The sequence below is a fragment of the Nyctibius grandis genome, chromosome 3, assembly GCF_013368605.1.
Source record: "Nyctibius grandis isolate bNycGra1 chromosome 3, bNycGra1.pri, whole genome shotgun sequence".
In the NCBI taxonomy this organism is placed as follows: domain Eukaryota; kingdom Metazoa; phylum Chordata; class Aves; order Nyctibiiformes; family Nyctibiidae; genus Nyctibius; species Nyctibius grandis.
In genome coordinates, this window is record NC_090660.1 from 14,190,086 (window position 1) to 14,210,099 (window position 20,014).

The 20,014-nt window shown below is 41.0% G+C and overlaps 1 protein-coding gene across 3 annotated transcripts in view; it reads right to left on the bottom strand.

Moving 5' to 3' along the window:
* Positions 1 to 1,103: 1,103 nt before the first annotated feature.
* DSP (desmoplakin) overlaps positions 1,104 to 20,014 on the bottom strand; it is a 38,244-nt gene continuing 19,333 nt past the window's right edge. Inside the window, exons 11-24 of one of the 3 annotated variants that reach the window (XM_068396075.1) lie at positions 19,118 to 19,270; positions 17,450 to 17,604; positions 16,921 to 17,047; positions 16,189 to 16,393; positions 15,463 to 15,680; positions 14,498 to 14,664; positions 14,042 to 14,180; positions 12,484 to 12,677; positions 11,467 to 11,629; positions 10,781 to 10,864; positions 9,713 to 9,820; positions 8,981 to 9,079; positions 7,633 to 8,130; positions 1,104 to 4,298 (exon numbers count right to left, since the gene is read on the bottom strand). In XM_068396075.1, the coding sequence (XP_068252176.1) occupies positions 1,104 to 4,298; positions 7,633 to 8,130; positions 8,981 to 9,079; positions 9,713 to 9,820; positions 10,781 to 10,864; positions 11,467 to 11,629; positions 12,484 to 12,677; positions 14,042 to 14,180; positions 14,498 to 14,664; positions 15,463 to 15,680; positions 16,189 to 16,393; positions 16,921 to 17,047; positions 17,450 to 17,604; positions 19,118 to 19,270 (5,505 nt within the window). Of the gene's footprint in view, positions 4,299 to 5,838; positions 8,131 to 8,980; positions 9,080 to 9,712; positions 9,821 to 10,780; positions 10,865 to 11,466; positions 11,630 to 12,483; positions 12,678 to 14,041; positions 14,181 to 14,497; positions 14,665 to 15,462; positions 15,681 to 16,188; positions 16,394 to 16,920; positions 17,048 to 17,449; positions 17,605 to 19,117; positions 19,271 to 20,014 lie in introns of all 3 variants that reach the window. The other 2 variants (XM_068396074.1, XM_068396073.1) reach the window with 2 other exon arrangements.

A 20,014-nucleotide genomic window follows, 5' to 3' on the forward strand; every position in this document is an offset into this window, starting at 1 on the left:
CCCATCACTGTATCTTCGTTCTGCTCACTCTCCAAAGTTACATTGATGTGGAAGGTAGAATCTCACTCAGTCCCCCATAGCTGCAGAGACAATGAGCTAGACGATAAGCAGAAGAAATATGCTTCTGGTCATCATCAAGTCTATAACCAACTGCGGAAACAGGCTTTCTGCTTCTAGGGGCATAGTTTCCATTATTGGTGCTATCTTCATTTTCCTACTGAACATGCAGAATCAGAAGTCCACATTCATAAAAATGATGGATCAGCATCATGAAAAATAATGTACCTGTACACTATTTTTATGACAAAGCTAGTATTTGCTACTTTTTTAAATGGTTCTTTCTGTAATCTGTACCTCCAAGAACAACCCTAAATTTAATAAGCACACAACAAATACTTCAAAACTTCAGAAGTTTATTGCCCAGAATAGCTCACTTGGTGCAGTTAGAGGTTTTTTTCTTTCGTTACATGGAAATCAAGCAAAACAGTAGGAAATATATATGGGTAACAGTAAAACAAAAGCCCAGCCTAATAATAGCCCTTTATATCCACCAAGTTATACTTAAGAAAATGGCTAGCCAAACACAGAGAAGTCGAGCATCTGGAAGACAGAGCTTTTCATGTTATAGTATAGATTCTAAACCAATATTAAAGGCATTTTCTGTCCATATTGTTAATAGTTTTTTCTTCATAATAGCAAATTGAAAAAGGTCTATGTGGAAAAAAATTAACTACTGCAAGACTTTCAAACCTCAGTGATCAGCTTATGGGTTGATAGTTACAGATAACAGGAGAAGGCACATGAAGAGTATTTAAAATATACAGAGACCAGTTAAAATCCAAACAGTAAAAGGAAATGGGAACCAAAATTCAAAAGTTGCAAATGTGACCTTTTGCATCCCCTAATCTATATTCCATAAATTTGCATTCAAGCATTTTACAGCTTTTTCAGAAGAAAAGTTGAACACACCTAGAAAAGACTTAAGGGTTTTGCTTTGGGTTGCTTCGTTGTTGTTTTGGTTTCGGTTATTTTTTTTTGTTAGGAACAGAGATACAGAATAATCTAAACGATATTAAAATGCAGACACATTCCCTCACTTGTTATTAACGCCCAATAGACCCACTGCTGAAGGTTGAGTATGAGTAAGAATAAGAAGAGGTTGCTGATGCATCAAAACTTCCTCTCCTAGACCCACTGCGTGAGCCTGAACGCGAGCCAGAGCGAGAGCCAGAGCGAGAGCCCGGTGCTGAGGAGACATTGTAGGGACTGGATATGCCTTTAGATGAAACGGAGGCTGCTTCCAAGAGTTTAAGCCCAGTGATGTCTTCCACCATTGACCGATTCATTGCATCTTTGTAGGATATTTTCAGCTTGGTCTTGGGACAGGTCAGAATTTTGGGATAGCTGTTAGTGTCTTGCAATTTCTGGGCAGCGCGACCATCAATCAATCCATTCCTAATGGCTTCTTCAGTACTTATTCTTCCACGCACTTCTGGGTCCACAAGACCTCCAGTGAGGTACTGGAATTCAAGGAACCGCTGCCCAGCCTCATAAGGCAACCATTTTTCCTTCACTGCTTCAGCTGCTGACATCCTCTTGCGCCCACCCTTTATGCCTTCGAACCCTATGAAGGCCTTCTGGGCTGGCTTGAGCCGTGTGGCCATATCCTGATCAATGATGCCTTGATTGGCAGCTTCCTGAAGTGAAAGCCTCTGGCCTGTGGTAGGGCATATTATGCCCCCTGTGCAGGCCTGGGCTTCAAGTAACCGTTGCCCGGTGATGCTATCCACAATGCCTCGTTGTATAGCTTCTGAAATGGAGATTTTCTCCAAGTTTTCTGTGTCAAATATGGCTGCAATGGGACTGCACTCTTCTGGGGTGTCTGAGAAAGAACCGCTCCTGATCAGTGAGGAAGAACTCCTGACACTCAGCACTGTGGGAGACCGAGTCACCGACTCATGCCGAAACACCTCATCGGTGCCGTTGCGGCAGGAAATCATGTCTGCAAACTGCGTCAGGCTTAAACTGCCAGAACGGTACTGGTCAAAAAACTTCCTCTCAACCAGACCTTTATCAATAGCGTCTTGGATGTCATACTGGCTACCTGTTTTTCTGTCAACAAGGACTACTCTACTGCTACCATCTGATCCTGTAATAGTTATTTCTTCCCACTCACACTCCTGTTCAGCTAATTCTGTATAGGTGTCATAATCTATGAGGCCTTTGCTGTATGCCTCCTGCACGGACATTTCCCTGTTTGTTTCTGGATCCACAATAACAACCCGGCGCTTCCTAAGGGTGTTTTTCTGCGAGGTGTGCACCACCTTCTTCTTCTCCCTCAGGGGTAGAAGGCAGAGCCCTGTTGCTTCGTCCTTTATGCATCTTTCTTTCAGCTGCAAGTAGGTCAAGTTCTCCTCTGTGTTGGGATCAAAGAACCCTTTGGTGTCATCACTTGGATCACTAAGGATCTGGTTGAGCTCTTCATTGAAGTACCCACGCTTGTAGGCTGTCTCTACTGGCAAGCGGTAGCTCTCTTTGGGGTCAATGATTCCTCCAGTAGCAATCTGGGCCTCCAGCAAACGAATGCCATGGCCTCTCTCTATGAGCTCTTTGTTCATTGCTTGAAACAGAGAAATGATGTTTCCAGTTTCTGGGTCTTTGTACCCAGTAACAGCTCTTTCAGCAGAGAGAAGCTTCTCTTTAAATTCAATTCCAACAAGGCCTCTTTTGTAAGCTTCCTCAACGGGCAGCCTCACATTGCTGACAGGATCCACTATGAACCCTGTGGCTGCCTGGGCTTCTAGGAGCTCAAGGGCTGTCCCCGGTCTAACCAAACCTATTTTCATAGCCTGGTAAATGCCAAGTTTCTCTTTAGTAGCCTCATTGTAGATACCCGCAATACAGCTAGAGCCCTGAAGGAAATCAATAATTCTCTCACTCACTTCTTCCACTGTAATTGCACCTCTTTCCAAGTCATTCTTTGTTGATTCCTTAATAATTCCAGCTTCAAGCAGTGCATCTGCTGAGACGGGCTGCCTGATCCCTTGGAATGACATACTCCTCTTCTGCACGGGGAGGAGAAGCAGACCAGTGTGTGCTTCAATCCTACATTTTTCCTTCAGCTGCATGTAAGTGACCGCCTTTTTGGTGGTGGGATCAATGAAGTTCTTTGTAGTGCCTTGGCAGTTGTTTAGGATCCTGTACAGCTCTTTGTCAATCAACCCACGGGATAAAGCTATGTCTTTGGGAAGGAAAACGCTGTTGACAGGATCAACAATCCCTCCTACAGCTAGCTGGGCTTCAAGCAGACGAATCCCAGTTTCTCTGTCAACCAAGTTTTTCTTGATGGCTTCAGATACTGGCACAGTTTTGCCTGAGAAAGGATCTTTAAATCCTGTAATAGCTTTTTCTGCTGTATAGATCTGTTCTCTGTCGTCAAAGTCGATCAGATCTCTGGCGATAGCACTGTCCACCGTTAATATCTCATTTCGGTGTGGGTCTATCACACCTCCTGTTGCTGCCTGGGCTTCTAAGAGCAGGACTGCATTTTCTGCTGTAAGCAGCTGATTCCGTTTGGCCTCAACAAAAGAGTACTTCTGTCTGGGCGAAAGAGACACCCCTGCAATAGCACCTGCCCCTTTGAGGTAGGGTTCAATGTCAGCTGTGACTTCTTCCACTGACCTCTGCCCCTTCAGCAGTTTATCCAGTGTGAGTTTGTCTATCAGTTGACACTCATACAGCTGCATTGCTGTAATCTTTTTCCGCAGCCCACTGAACAGCAACTTGGAGGCATCAATACAAAAGTCTTCCTCAGTCTGCGTAGATCTATGGGACCCATATGGGCGTTGCTTGAGTTTCTCAATCTCTCTTTGCAGCCTGAGACGTTCAGACTCCAACTCTGACTGGTTTTTGACAGCAGTCTCTTCCAGTCGGCACCGGTATCTCTCCTCAATCCGTTTGATCTCCATCTGCAGCCTTTCAATCTCACTCCTCAGGCTGTTCTTCTCCCTCTCGCTCTTCTCTCTCTCACACTGGATCTTCCTTATGGATTCCTCTGTCCGGGAGTGCTGGCTCTTCCACTGATTGAGGTCATTCAGGATTTGTTGCTTCTCACTTTCCAGGCGTTGCTTCAACCGAGACTCTGATTCCAGGGTAACTTTCAAACGGTTCAGCTCCTCTTCTAATCTCTGCAGCCTGGCTTTGTCTTGCTCCAAAGCACTCATTTTTATCAGCAAGGTTTCTCTTTCTTGCATAATATGACTATACTGATTTTTGGATTCTTGAATTCTATTGGATGCCTAAATTTTAAAGAAAAAAATAAACCAAGAGAGAATGGTTAGAGTTATGCTCTTCACTTACAATGCTTTTCAGCCTGTCATTTAACCTGCAGCAAGCTGGCACTGGAGAACATTCTAGTCACAGCAGTGCCTTACCCAAGACCATGGGTACACATAAACCAGTGAAGATACATTGTTCCTTCACTGACAGAGTCTCTAGTACCGCCAGAGACTCCATTCTATTACCCATAGGCTTGATTTTCTGCTGATTTAGTTAGCTCTTTGTAACTTTTTAGTACTTCTCATAGTACACCTACATATACACAGAGCATTCAAGACTCAAAGAGCCTGATGCTCAGCAGATGTACCCTAGCATAGTCCTGCTAACCTGGGTGAATTTGTATCAGCTAAGGACTGGTCACACATGGATAAAAAGGAAATAATGACTCAATTTTCACTTTCCTATTAGTTTCATATGTTATTCCAACCAATTTTACCTGTGTTGCACTACATTTTAATTCACTTAATGTCTTCATATATGTATACACATACACAAACACCTACAAGCAAGCACATTTGTATGCAGTCCACATTAAACGGAATACAAGTTCATATATTTGTAATACATGCATATATATATATATATGCACAGATGTCAGATAATCCTAAATGTTAATATTAACCAAATGTTAAGATTTTTAAAAAAGGAAAGAAAAAGTGAATAAAGGAAAGAATAGCTGAGGATGGGAATGAGAAAATAAATATAAAGGGCAAGTATAGGAAAAAGCAAAGAAACATTTTCACAAGCACTCACTTGTGTATCTTTAAACAGTAGCACTTTGGACAAGAAACCAGACAGAAAAATTAAATATAAAAAATTATGTTCTTAACTTATGCTGTCACCTCAAGTTTAAGAAATAAGGGCCAATAGTAAAATTTGCAAATGCCCTAGTGACTCAGGAACATAGATCCCCAGAACAGTCAATGAAATGTAGGCTTTAAGTACCTCAGGTACAGCTGACAACATCACCTTTAATCCTCACCTGTAGTCAACACCTTACCCAGCTAAGCAGCACTTCGACAGCTTGTTGGTTCTGGGGTTTTTAGCTGGTTTAGTTCGCGATACCAGTCAGGTCAGCCTCAAAGGACTGCTTTAACCCATCCTGGCTGAAACGGCCTGGGGAAGCACAGAGCCAGCAGGGTACAGCCAAAGCACAGTGGTACTCCATGTACTCTCATCTTCCCTTAGGATGGTTTGGTGGAGACTGGCACAGACCTAGGTTTTCTCGTGGGGAAAGGGCTGAGGGCAAGGCTCAGCTAGACAATAAGACAGCCTATGGCTCTCTAGCATAGTTCCCAGGGAGTAAAGAGGCTAAGAAAGTGGCCAAATCCTGGAATTTTTGTTTAAAAATGAACAATGGGAAGGACCACAAAGGGGATATTAGTCACAAGTACAGTGAACTTAAACAGCAAAGTGTGAATTAAGTTGATTCAAACGGACACTGCAATTAATTATATATCTGAGAAACAGTAAAGCTGGGATCAAAATATGTGTGAATACCTCTAGAGCTTGCTTTTGGAATTTTTCAATTTCCTGTCTCAATTTTTCCCTTTCTTTCTGTAAATCATTAATCAACCCCTGAAGTTCCAGGGTTTGCTTGCTGCTTGTCTGAAGCTGATTCTTTAGTTCAGCAATGGCAGTATTTTTCTCATCAACTTCACTTCTGACCATTCTGAGGTCATCATACTCCAGTCTAACATTTCGCAGCTCCTCCTCCAGTAACAAGTGTTCCTTGGTTAGGTTCTCAGTGAGAGACTGAAGCCTTTCGATTTCTATTTTGCACTCATTCAAGTTCTTGCTTTTCTCCTCAGAGGTCTTCTGTAAGTGCTCGTATCGTAGGTGAGCCTGTTTTAGTTGCTCCTGTTCTTGGACCAGCTGACGGCGTAAAGTCTCAATATCAGATGTGTATTTTCTTATCTCCTCCATGTATCTCTGCTTCTCTCTCACATGACCATCTAATACTTCTCTTTGGTGTCTAAGGTCATCTTCATTCCTCTTCTTTACAATAGACACTTCCTCTATCTGCTGTGTGAGATTAGTTATTTTAACTGATTGGTCTCTCAGAGATCTCCTCATGCCTTCTATTTCCTCCTCCAGTTTCTTCCTCCTGGATGTCTCCTCCATTACATTTTTATTCTGCCTGCAAAGTTCCTCCTCCAGCTTATGCTTCTGGATCTGCAAGTCTTTTACAGTGCTCTGGAACTTTGCACTTTCTTGATCCCTGCCTTTTTTCTCTTGCGAAACTCTTTCATAGTCAATTTTCAGTCGGGCCAGTTCCTGCTCTTGGATCCTCAGCTTGTTAATTGTCTCAGTAGCACTTGTGTTTGCTTTCTGCAGGTCAAACTGGACTCTTTTTAACTGACTGTTCTCATCCTCTAGTTCTTTTCTCTGACTTGTTTCTACATCCAACAACTTTCTCAGCCTTTCAATCTCTTTGTTTCTTTCCTTAATGGTCTTAGAAGCATCATCAAGTGACTGTTTGTACCGCATGCTTTCATCAGAGTGCCTCTGAATAACTTGTTTTAGCTCAATCTCCAGCTGCTGTTTCTTCTGAGAAAGCTCTGAGCCAGCTGCCTTCTGCTGCTGAGCATTCTCTTCTATTTTACGTAGATTATCTGTTGTCTGACTTATTGTATTCTTCAGTCTCCTAATTTCCTCACACAAATTCCTATTTTCTCTCATGGCATTATCAAGCTGTGTTCTATAATTATTTGTGTCCTCTTCCTTTTGCATGGTGACCTGGTGAATTGTGGTCTTTGTGATATTAATCTCAGTTTCATATTTGTTCTTTAAACTAATAATTTCCTCATCATAACTGTTCCTTACCTTAGCCAATTCATTTTCAAGTTCCCATCGGCTTTTAGCCTCTTCCTGAAGCTGAACCTTTAGCCTTTCCAGCTCCTTAGTTTTATCCTGAATAGTTGAGGCAGCCTCCTCAAGAGCCTGCTTGTATCTTGAGTTGTCTTCACCACGAAGTTGAATGATCTGTTTCAGCTCCAGCTCTAGCTGATGCTTTTGCTGTGATACCTCAGAACTGCAAGCCTTGTGCTGAAGAGCATCTTCTTCTGCCCTCCTCCGTTGATCTGTGGTTTGCAGAATGGCATCGTTCAGCCTCACAATCTCATCCTTAAGGTCTCTGTTTTCTCTCGTCAGTCTGTCAACTTGGGCTCTGAGGCCTTTTGCATCATCATCTTTCTGTGCAGCTATCTGCTGGATTGTGGTCTTCTTAATATTAATTTCTGTTTCATACTTGTTCTTTAAATTACTCATCTCCTCGCTAAACTGGTTTCTTACCTTAGCCAGCTCATTTTCATATTCCCTCTTCCGTGTGCCTTCATCCTGAAGAAGAACCCTTAATCTTTCTATCTCGTACTCCTTCTCCTTGATGACCTTCTCAGACTCTAACTTTTGCCAACCAAGGCTGTCTTTTTCATTTTGTCTTGTTTTCTGCAGCTGATCATAGTCATTCTTCTGCTGCTCATATCTATCCTCCAGCAACTTCCTTTTCCTTTTCTCATCTTCAATCTCATAAGTCAGCCTGGTTATTCTGTCATTTAGATCCTTTATTTGGGCATAGCACTTGTCCAGGTTTTGCTTAGCCGAATTTCCATCCATTTCAGCTTGTCTTTTCATCTCCTCTAAACTCATCAGCTTTGCTTTGAGCTGAGAAATGTCCATCTGGTACTTCTGCAGATTTTGTTCCAGGAATTTATGTTTGTTGCTTGTCTCTGAATTTGAATCCCTGGCAAGCCTGAGTTCTTCTTCCAGGAGTTCAATTTTGGTGTTTTTCATCTGCAAAATGACAGCAGAAAAAACAAACAAACAAAACCAAACACATAAAACACTTGTGACAACTGTTTCAAAATCATCACATGCAATACAATATACATTTGTAACACTGACAACTTACATTTTCTTTCTCTGCTTCAGTGAGAGCTCAAAATCCTTTTTTATTTAATGTCATCAAGACATATCCTAGAATCCTGATTTATTCAGAGTCAAACCTTATTCAGAAATCAACACGATGACTTTCAGAGGGGAAATGGTACTTTATCAGGGGAAGGAGATGCAATACAGATAGTAAAATGTACCAAGAGTTCGCCAGCGAAGTATTAAATAGCCTCCTTTAGAACCTCCACAATTTTCAAACAGGTGATTCACATTGCATATATGTGAGCTCTTAAATGGGCCTCTCTGTTTCCACTGAGCTGAATCAAATTGGCAGCTACTCCATTTGAAACAATGGACGCCAACGCTGTAGATATGGCCTGAAATGAGGTGTGGGCCTTAACCATGAGGAGCAGGTTTTCAGCACCAAGATAACTGTACTCTCCCTGAGGTCAAGGCTCTGATGGGCAGAGAAGGACCTCTTGCATGCTTTGATGAGCACCTCCTGTTTACCAAGGCGGCAAACATTCTCCACCTCACACATGATCTTGGAGGTGACTTTGCAAAATACTGTACTCTTTGACCAAAGATGCATGAAACTGCTTATATGCCTTCTTCATGGGACACCACTGAGCTCGGGATTTAGTTTTGCAGACTGTTTTGCACTGTACTTAAGCAGAAAGTCTTTGGTCAGTGATAGCTTGCTAACCTGTGATAAACATAGAAGGTAAAGAAAATACAAGAGGCAGATTACCTTTAAGTCCTCCATGCTCTTTAACATTTCACTTAAGAATCTGTAATAATCTCCTGATCTCGTAAGAAGCTCTATGTAGCGAGACTGAGCCTCACTAGCCTTGAAAAGAAAAAGGGAATTGTTAGCAGCTTGTACTACAGAGTTAGATATGAACATACTTATGTCTCAGATCATTTAAAGGATTCCAGTCCACTTGAGAAAACATATCATTTGACAAAGTAAAAAGCAAATTCTCCTCCTCACAAATTCACACAACTTTCTGGGGACTCCAAGTGTATAAATTCTCCCTTCTGATAAACCCACACCTTTTTCAAGATTATTTTCCCCCACAGCTGATGTGATATTAAATCCAAGGCTTCATCCCCCAGTTCATCATGCTCTTCCTGTCTGACAGTCACAAGTAACCCAAGTTAAACTTTTAATAGTGGTTAATTCCCAGGTTGAAAGTGACTAAACCACTTGGGGCACGAATCTTTCTTTCTCACAGTTCAGATGCAATGGACATTGAATAGTAATGAGGTAAATTCCTGAGGGCTCATCTACTGTCTAAATGAGCCCAAGTATGATTTTACAGCACAGTGACTATTCTGCACTAATTCCTTGTGCTTACATGCTTAGTACACATTACCAATGACAGTGCTAATTATTAGAATACAGCTGGCTATGACTCACAATGGCTCACACTGACAAACAAATGTATTTGAAAGATTGATGGGTAGAAAAGAAAGATACCTCTTGCAGAATCAGCACTGCAGGAGACTGAACCACACTCTTCTTGATAGGTATGTTGAGCAATGTTTCTAATCCGGAACTGTAAGAAGCAACCTGTAGTTCATAATCCTGTAAAACAATAGGGAAAGGTAAGACTCCTTTACCAACTGCCAAGGAACAACCTGGGAATATGATTTCCCAAAACGCAAATGAACTTTTGGGGTTGTTTTGGGTTTTTTTGCTGTTTGAATTTGTTTGGTTGGGTTTGTTTTGTTTTGTTTGTTTTTAATAAAAAGCTACATTTTCCCTTGCTTGTATCTCTGGCCATGTACAATGACCCTTCACCATAAACAGAAGCTCATCAGTTCCAGTTCCATTGTGGAGACTCATGGAGGAAAATGACAAAGGGAAAAAGAGAAAATATTTTGCAAAAAAAGGGAACATATATGTTTCCGTTAGTTCAGGGCTATACAGAAGTGGAAAAGATTCATGGGAGCAACTGGTCTACGCAGTGTTAGCAACCAAAATTTCATCAAAAATAACTGTCTCTGCGTCTCTCTCATATCATATACTACGCCATATATATAGCAAGATGTTTTTCACAGAAAGTAAGATCGAGCTGTAACAAGCGCAGATATAAAGGTGACATTAAAATGCAAAGACCACAAAACCATTCTCTGTATTCTTCTTGGCTTTCATGACTATTGCACACCATTCCTCCTGCTAACCTGCATTTGTCTTGCCTCCTACACCAGATCCTAATCAGACCTAATTCCTAAGCTACCGATCTGTTCTCTACTTCCTTATTTTTTTTAACATGTGAACTGGAAAGTTCAGTCTGGCTAGCAGGAGGCTTTGATACTCCTGAAAAGAAGCTCTCACTGGTACCTCCTGCATCATTCTGTCGTCTTCAAGTGGCAAGTACACAAACTGGTTTCATTGTATTTTGTACACACAAGGGCTTCACCCCAGCAATTTCTGCACATACACATCAGGGAGTCAATGTTTCACCTGCCAGCAGAGCAAAGACAATGGGATGTGTCTGACCATGAAAAAACACACCCCATAAAAATGCCAAAATCCAAGTACCTTAATTGCAGCTGAGCACTGATCTGCATGCTTGAGAAGCTCCTCAACTTTGTCTCGCTTCCCACAGATTTCACTGTGCAAGTTCTGTCAAGAAAAAAAGTGAGCTGTGAAGCACTCCCAAGATTTGCCAGTGTTTCCTCCTGTACACACTGCATCCATCAGAAGGCACCTGCAGTATGAGACCACTGCAACCCCAGAGGCCGAGACCTGAAATGACCTGTAGCCGTGCAGTTTTTACAACTGCAAGCTCTCTGTGCATAAGACGGTTGTTCTCAGAAAGAACACCTAGCGACTGAACAACCCCCAGAGCTGGGGAGGGCGAGGTCCTTGACTTTAGCTTAGATGTATTTCCTCACTTTTTATTTTTGTGCTATAATATGTCCCATAAGTTGTACCATCATACAGTCCCTTGAATTAATTCAAAGCTGATGTGTAAAAGCGTCAGTGATCGTGTAGGAACCAAACACAATTTTGTTCATGATCTGTAGCAGTGCTGACAGAAAGTAATAAGGATAATATTTCCTCTCTCCTGGCTTACACATGCATGGTGTTTTTTGGTAGCTTGCACACTTTGTAATTCAAAAGAGGCCACTGTATTGCAGACTGCATTGATACTGGTATTTTCTGAATAGCAAAACAATTTAAAATGCAGATAATTGAAGACAACTCATTCAGGTGCTGCATACCTTCTGATCGTGTAGATATCTCATGATAGTGTTGCAATCACACAGCTTCATGGACTCGATAGAATCCTGCCTGCGCTTGGCATCAGAGATCCATTTGCACAGAGCCTGGTAGAGATCTCGGTAAGTTTTCAGCTGTTTGATCTGCCTTTCTAAATCCCATGATCTAGAAAAAAAACAGAGAAAACTGTCAAAATGGAAAGTGCATTCTTTTTCTCTCTCTTTAAATATTTTTCAGATGTAAGACAGTAATAAACTAAGTAAAACTATGGGAAGCTCTAAAAGGAGATTCTGAACAGAAATTTCAAATAAATGAGACTTCTACTGGTTATTACTCACCCAACATGGGTTTTTAGTGCCTCACTTTTGAGGAACTCTGAAATACTCAGAGGCTGGCACTTCTTGTCAACTAAGTGAGGGATGGATAAAACCTTGCAGAGATAAGAATCAAGTTCACTGACTTCAGTACTCTTGCTCTCAATTTTCACCAAAACAACCAGCAACCAGTCAATTTTTATTAATAGGACTAGATTTTGGCCTGAAGTAAAAACAAAACAAACCACACTCCCAAAAAACCCACGAACAATCAGAATATGCCTTCAGTTCAATAAAGCATTAGAAAAAAAAAGTTGGGAATTTTTTACTTAATTCTTAGTGTTAGTTTTTTAACCCTGAGGTATAGGGTATTCAGGAATAAGCATGGTTGCTTTGTTTGAGGGGGAAAATGCTGACTGGAAGTACTTAATCCAAGATCATTAACAAGAAAAAAAAATTAGAACAACTCCTTAGCACATAGATTATACATTTACATGAATAACTGCATTTTCCTGCTTGGTCTTACACAATCCCTTTTAAAGTATGTTCAACCTATTCACAATTACTCTAGTCTTAATGCCATGAAGGCATCATTTGTCCTCTGGAGGTGATGATTAGTGCACATCAGTTCTTTTAGAATCACTGTTAAGATGATCTTAGTAGCAATAGGAATAAGGAAGAAGCTGTAAGAAAATACAAGCAAACCTGTTATCTATCTGCTTATCAGCTCTCTGCCAGCGGTCTATTAGCTGGGTAACTTTGTCACAGAACTTTCCAATGTCCATGTCATACAAGGTATATGACTGGCAAGACTGTGAGTGAATCTGAAGCGTTTTCTGCAGCTCATTTTCCAGGGCATTCAGTAGTGACTTCTTCATGTTTAGGTCTGCTTTCATTTTCTGGAGAAAAAAACAAAATGCTGTCGTACATTTTATTCTTGAGAGGACACTCAAATTTAACCATCAACAGCATGCACAATGGGTTGGGATCTAAAGGTATGTACACTGATGTCAGCTGGACTTTAAATACATTAAGTGAAACATCTACTTTGGTAAACAGAGTTTGACTTAAGAATGTGTTTAAAGTTAGACTCACTCTCAAGTAATTTGCTAAACCAAAGCCCTTTGCTGTCATATTCTGTAGCTAACATTTCAGTTTCTCAGAACTATGTAGAGCAGTTACCAAAAAAAAAAAAAAAAAAAAAAAAAAAAGGGAAGAGCCTGCCTTGCTTTTTCCTAGAAACAATTGACTAGAAAATTTCATTGAAGTATAAAAGATTCCTGCACTTGCAACATCTGTGGAATCAAGCCTCAGGATTGGCAGTTTTTAAAAGTTATCTAAAAATCTGCAGGTTTTTTTTCCTGTTTACATTTTTATAAACAACTTCCAAGGAGATGTTTCTTTAAACACACACTTGTTTGTGTGCACATACTTGCATACTGCGGGGTATCACCAAATGGCATACACAGTGCAGGCGATGGTCTGCCTTGCATCCCCCAGTCACAGGGATGATCATGTCCTTTGATAATATGCTCAAGCACTTTTTTTTTGTGTAGCTCAAATTTACACCAGCTAAGAACAATCCCCCAGCAACTGAACTGCAGCTCTCATTTAACATAAAGGTAACCTCATTGTGCTCCATTTGTGCCACCTATACACTTTTTCCCCACTACACCTGAGAACAGGAAAGAATGAGAGTCCCTATTCTCCCAAAGGCATTCAACGCACAAAAGGACTTGCTCAACACCAGACAAAGGCTGGTTCTAGAAGCCAACTTTGTGCTCAGCAAAGCAGTTATTCTTTGCCTTCACCCCTTGTACAGGATGGATAGTTCTCACTGTAAGATTTGAAATGGACTCTATGGCAAAACTAGGACATACAATAATACTCAAATTTACTTGTTACAACTTGATGACAACAAGGGCAATTAACAAGCCTTTTTGCAAGAAAGGAGGTATTGCCTTCAAATCTAGCTTCATAAGTGATACAAAGAAACACAGATAATTTTGTACAGATATGGATTACAGAAACCTTCCATGCCACTGTCTTTGCTGTGGGCAGCAACAACCAGGGGATGGAAGAAGTAGTAATCCATACATTCCTTCCAATAATTTGCAAAAGCATTGTATGTCTATGTCATAAAATAGGACAGGATCAGCATTTCCATCTCCTGTGGTTTCAGAAGGGTTTCACCCAGCTCAATAGACCAGTGCTGGCAGCTATGAGTTTCGTCTTGCTGTGTCCTTGGGTCTTCACCTCTCACCTTCAGACAAGCCCGATAAGCCTCCACTTTATCAAGATCCAAAGGAACAGTCTCCTCTTCAGACAGTCTGACTTCAAAAACTCTGATCACATCTTCTGTTTGTAGAATAATCTGGAGCAGACACCTCAGTGCATTCAAGCTAAAATAAACAGTACAAAGCAAATCCGTTATGGACTGGGGCAGGAAATGTAATATTTCTAATTAGTTGCAGATCATTAGTTAAAGAGAATAGACAATACAGAAGATATTTCAGTGATATCCATTATTCTCACTTTTAAAAAAAAAGTCTTCCAAAAAAGAGGAGAAATTCATAGAAGTGTCTGTTTCTGCCCACATGTACAGCATTTGTAGGAAAGAAGGTGTAATTTTACACTACTAGTAACAAAAGGCAGGTTTCTGGACTAACAGTTATGGAAGAAAGTGAATGATTTATTGCTATAGCCTCAATTTTCTTACCTGTCTAAGTAGCCAGCAGAAACACCATTAATATTTTCCAGTTTTTGAAACAGGGCATTTATCTCTGACTGCAAGTACACATACTTTTCAGAGCCTCTGAAGTTAGGCAGTAAGTCCTTATGCTTATTGAGGGTTTCAGCCATTATTTGAGAGTCATTCTGCACACCCTAAGGAAAGAGAATGCCTGATTTACACATTTTTGGTGGCTGAATGATCATTCTACAGCACATATGCAATTGGTTTCCTTATCCAGTCTGCTGTTACCTAACCAGCTTGACTGAGGACTGAAGCAGTGCCTGAGCTTGCTTTCTTTAAGGGAAGTAACATTGGGAGGTTTCTTTTTTTGCACAGTCCACAACAGGTAATACCTCTTTTTGGGCACCTCGTCCATGCTGAAACTCAGCTCTGTTTAAAGTAGAGCGCTTTACTGCCAGCTGCCTACTGCACTCAGTAGATGTGCCAAGGTCCTTCTGCTCTTAATACCTTTGCAACCTCATTGCCTTGGGGGAATTTCTGTATACTGAACCCATTGTCTTTTCTTACTAATCTTCTCTCTCTAGTCTCCTTCCAATCTTAAGAACTGGGAGAGGGATAGACTCTGTAAGCCTCATGTATCCACTCTGCATCCCACAGACAGCACTTCAGAGGTAAGTGGTAAAGTGGCGTCTGTGCAAAAGGATTTTAATAGTGCTTTAACCTGGATAACGCTTAACATGAGCTCATGTCCACTTGACATCAGGCTTTTTGTATTCTTTGCCTGACAGAATCTAACATCTAAAATCCACGAGTCAACTTCTGCTAAGGAGATAAACTCCAATACAAATCATCATGGTCAGCTTCCAATTGAGAATTTTCTGCACAGGATGTGTGTCTTTCCCAGCTGATCAGAAATACAACTGCAGTACGCTCCGCAACACAGAGTGATACTGAGCTTGAGATGCTCAAAGAAAAACATTCACAGTTACCTCTAAATCCTTTATTCTGACTGAAAAGTCATGCACAGCCCCTTGATCAACTCCAAGAGGAGCTCTTTGAACCATCCGAATCTCAGAGGCTTCAATCTGACGCCTAAGTTTCTGAAGCTCCATCAGCAGCCAGGCCTCCTGCTTCTCATGCTCTCGGTTTCTCTCATTAACGATAATGGTGTTTGAGGAGCCCACAGGACAGCTCTCAGTTGGGACCACTGTCAAATGAAGCGGGTAAATGTCAACTGCCAGAGAACCGAGCACGTACATACAGAAAGCCAATGCAGTGCCAAAGTGACTGAAGAACTGAGTTTATCTGCAGAACTGAGAAGAGGTAGAAGATCTGGGTCCTTATGCAGCTGTTTCAAGGAATGAAACCTCTCCTTCACAAAAAGACAAACTTGCTTCCCCAAATACAGCAGTGAGAGTTTGCTTCCTAATAACTGAAAACCTGTCAGATGGACTAAATTATTCTCATTTTCCCAGCAAGTTCCATGAACTTCAGAGGACTATTCCCAGATTCACACCAAAGGAAGGAAGAACACAACATACTCTTCCCTGCACATGGCCAGTTTTGTTATGTTGGAAGACAGCAGTATAATTATTGAACATGTTTCCGTTCACATGTTTATGAGAACATTTTCACACGAAAAGAACGCACAACCACCCCCTAAACAAAGAAACCCAAGCAGTACAATCTCTACAAAAAACAAGAGGGTGACAAACCTGTTTGTGGCTGCCGTGGTTGATTGGGCAGTTGTATAATCAAGGTTTGGTAGTGCTTTTGAGCATCAGTGAACTGAGTCTGGATCTTTCGTTTGTCTTCATCGCCAAACATCTCTGATCCTTGGCTGTTCCTGAGGAATTCTTGATAATGGAACTCCAGGTCAGTTTTTATTTTTTGGTAATCTTCCTTACGCATTGTTTTCAGCTGAAATGAGGAAGAAGAGAATTTTGAAAAAAAGAAGCAATTGGGGAAGGTTTATGACTAGCTAATCATTAAGAAATAAACTAACACACCTATAGAAAAAACAAAGGAATCGCATTTCAGAATAAAACCTATCCAGGCTGCCTCTAAAAGTATAGTGCTAGAAGTGTCCTTTGAACTAATCTATTCTTGTTATAACCATTTCATAACTTAAGAATAGTTTGAAAATCTGTCTCTTACTCCATCTATCCATGCCCTTGCATAGTGGGAACAAGTACAGCAAGTATGTAATAAATCCCCTTAGCTAATCTTCCCCTTTATCCACATCATGTTTGAGTGGGAAATCATTTTGCTTCTCCTTTAATAAAACAACAACTTCTGTATATAACTGTTTGTGCAACGCAGCAAAAGGGAAGCTCATGGTTTTGCAGAACATACAGCTGCACAAGACACAGCAAGTACTGTTTGGGACAGCAAAGGTCAGGTCACAGATGTCCCTGGTCTACAGGTAAGGCCAGCTGGAGTCTTACCTTGGCAATAGTCATCGCTCTGATTTTCTCAATGTCTATCATGCAATAATGCCAAGATACCAGGCTCTTCATGTTGATATACAGCTGGTTCCACAAAGCTAGAATAGCTTCATAGTACTGCTCAATTCTGAGATGGGAAAAGAAATTTCATGGTCAAAACGTGTGTGTCCTTGTAGCATAGCTACAAAACATCCAATGAAACATCCACCAGATGTGGAGTGTGTTAAGGCTTGTTCTCTACTACAAAAAAATCTTGGAAATTAATTAATCCATGACTTTCATTATTAGAGATGAGAAAAACTTTGTAAAAGTTTAAAATTTAAATATTTTTAGATCTCAGCCTAGGTTCCAGTAAGCTTCACTGAAGTAAATTTCCTCAAGTCAAGGGTCTAGTCCTTATTCCCCCACCCCTATAAGGTAGGGGGCATGTTGATGAAGGCACAGACCAAATTCTGTGTTGACTGCTATTTTGAGCAAACTCTTCCATCTCCTCCCAGAGGTAGGTGTCCAAACCCAGGCAGCAACTCACTTGGTAGCAAGATCCACCGCTAACGGATTGGGGGGTGGGATGATAAGACTAACAGATGGCACCAACATATCCACTCCTCCGGGGCCAGTCACCAGCCACTTGCTGCGCTCATTGTTGTCCTTCAGGATACATTCATCTCCTTTGCGCACCGTTTTCTGTAAGGAACACAGAGCAACATTTTTTTCTTTAGTTAAGTAACATGGTGTTTCTAGGGCAGACAGACAAGGAAGATGCATCTAGATCACAGAACTGGGAGTGCTGCCCAGCTGCCAGGTCTGGGTGTGCATCTTGGCTTCATACTGGGCCAAGCAATGAATACAGATCAACCCATTCACCCTGAATCTGGTTTCTATGTGAAGAAAACCAAAGAAAACCAAGTGAAAGCCACGGAACACTCTGAACAGTTGCTAGTCCAGTTGATCATCAGACTTGGGACTTGCCATGACAAACAAAGACAGTGTGGACACATGGCCACAGGAAGCTACACAACCATGTATGGCTGTAAGCCAGTAAGCTGGAGGCATAAGGATGCTTAGTGCTGCATCCATATTTGCGAAGGGACTGGGAGCGAGTCTGGCAGAGCTAGATTCACCAGCCTCAACTGCCAGAAATCCCGACACCCTGCAGCCACAGGTGTGGCCATGGCGCAGGTTACAACCCACTCATAACCAAGAGGGGGAGGCTTCTCTACACGCCTCTAGACAGCAAATATGATTTTTGCTATAACTAGTAAAAGGCCTCAGGTTTTGCATTGACCTGACCATGCAGGGATTTCAGGCTTGTCTGGGCTTGCCTTCACCTGAGCAGAATTCAGCTTGCTTAACTGTAAGAGCAATTGCCAAGCAGTCATGTAACCATTGCCTAAATTCATTTAGTTTTGCTTATAGTAACAACAAGTAGTTACTCTGTGTGGGCTGAACTTCTGTGACTCTGGAATAAAATGAGGTATGGAAGAGCGCAGGCATAGAGTGGATAGCAAAAACCCCAGATCGTAAACACAAATCACAGTGGTCAGTTACTGGTCACTACAGGAGTGCAACCTAGTGAATCAGGTAAAACAAGCTTTACAGATAACAGAAAAACTGGGTAACCCAGAAATAGTGAAGAGAAACAGCACATAAGCAGAGAATGCATCTAAGCAGACTGTTAAGAAAAAATACAGAAATAAACCCAAGCAGCCCCAGTACTGAGGAGGAAGAAGAACCACCACCATCAAATTCATACTCCATCTGGCAAAAAAACTGGGGATACCAGTAACTCATTGTATATTCCTCACCTTTTGTTAGATGAAGTGTTGACCTAAGGACCCAGAGGAACACTGGAAAGGTGAGCAATCACCAAAAAAAGGTGTAGATGCTGGGAAGCATTTGTATAACCATTTTAACCTTATTATCAATGAGACTTTTCTGTGCTAATTTGAAGTATGAGTATTAATGCTATTTAATGGACTAATAATAATAATTTTGACTAGACTTATTAACGAACCAGAACCTAGCCTGTTTATTCATAATTGCATGGAAGTCAGAGCTTTTTTGTTGAAAAAATTTAAATGCTGATCAAAAGCAGACAAAGAGGTTACAGCTATCAGCTCAACAGTTCGTTTACTAAATCATTTGCCGTGTTCTAGTTTACATGACATTGATTCTCAGCCAAAAAGGGATACAATACCAGGTCCTGTTTGTAGTCACACAGAGCCTTGAGGATAATGGGCTTGTTACTCCGGTAGTCTGGGTTACGTGGCTTCAGCTGCACAATCTTCTTGGATTTATTCACCAAACTCTGCACTTGCCTCTTGTATTCAAGAATTCTCTCTCGTTCATTCTGCAAAGATTAATTGTATGTCAAAAATTCATTCTAAAAAGAAACCACATCTAGTTCCCACTGTTTTATTAAGAGAGGGATACATCTGGAGCTCACGGCAGGCAAAACTTCCTTTAGCTCCAGTGGGATAAATCTTTGGCCTATAATGTAAAACTGCAGTTTTAACAAAAGAGAAGAGAAACATCAAACTAAGTATCTTTGCAGCTCTGGTAAGCTGCAAAGTTTGCAAAACTTGCAAAGCAAGATTTTCATACAGATCTACAATGTGGTTGAAGTGGTGTGTAAGAAACACAGGAATAAATGGAAAGAATCTATGATAACGTGAATGCTAACAAAAAAAAAAAGGTAGTAATTACACTCTCAAACTTGACTTCATCAATTGCCCTTTTACATCACTGATGATTTCTTCTCCAGCATATTCGGTTTGGAACTGTAGTATCTAATTCATGATGAGCAAACAGTTAGCTAAAAAAGCTGAGTTAAGTCCTTTCAAAAAGAATACAGTGACACAGTGACATGATATCTTAAAGGTCTTTTCCAACCTAAATGATTCTGTGATTTATTAAATGCATTTACCCTTTGAGGCAAAATCTATTCTACCACCTACGAATGGAAGTCTTTCCTTTTTAAAATTTGTTAGCATGTCAGAAACTTGGGCATTTGTTGGGCCCATTCCAGATTTAAAAAGAAATCAGAGTTCCCAAACAGTATTACACAAAATAACACTGATCCATTTGTAGGCTT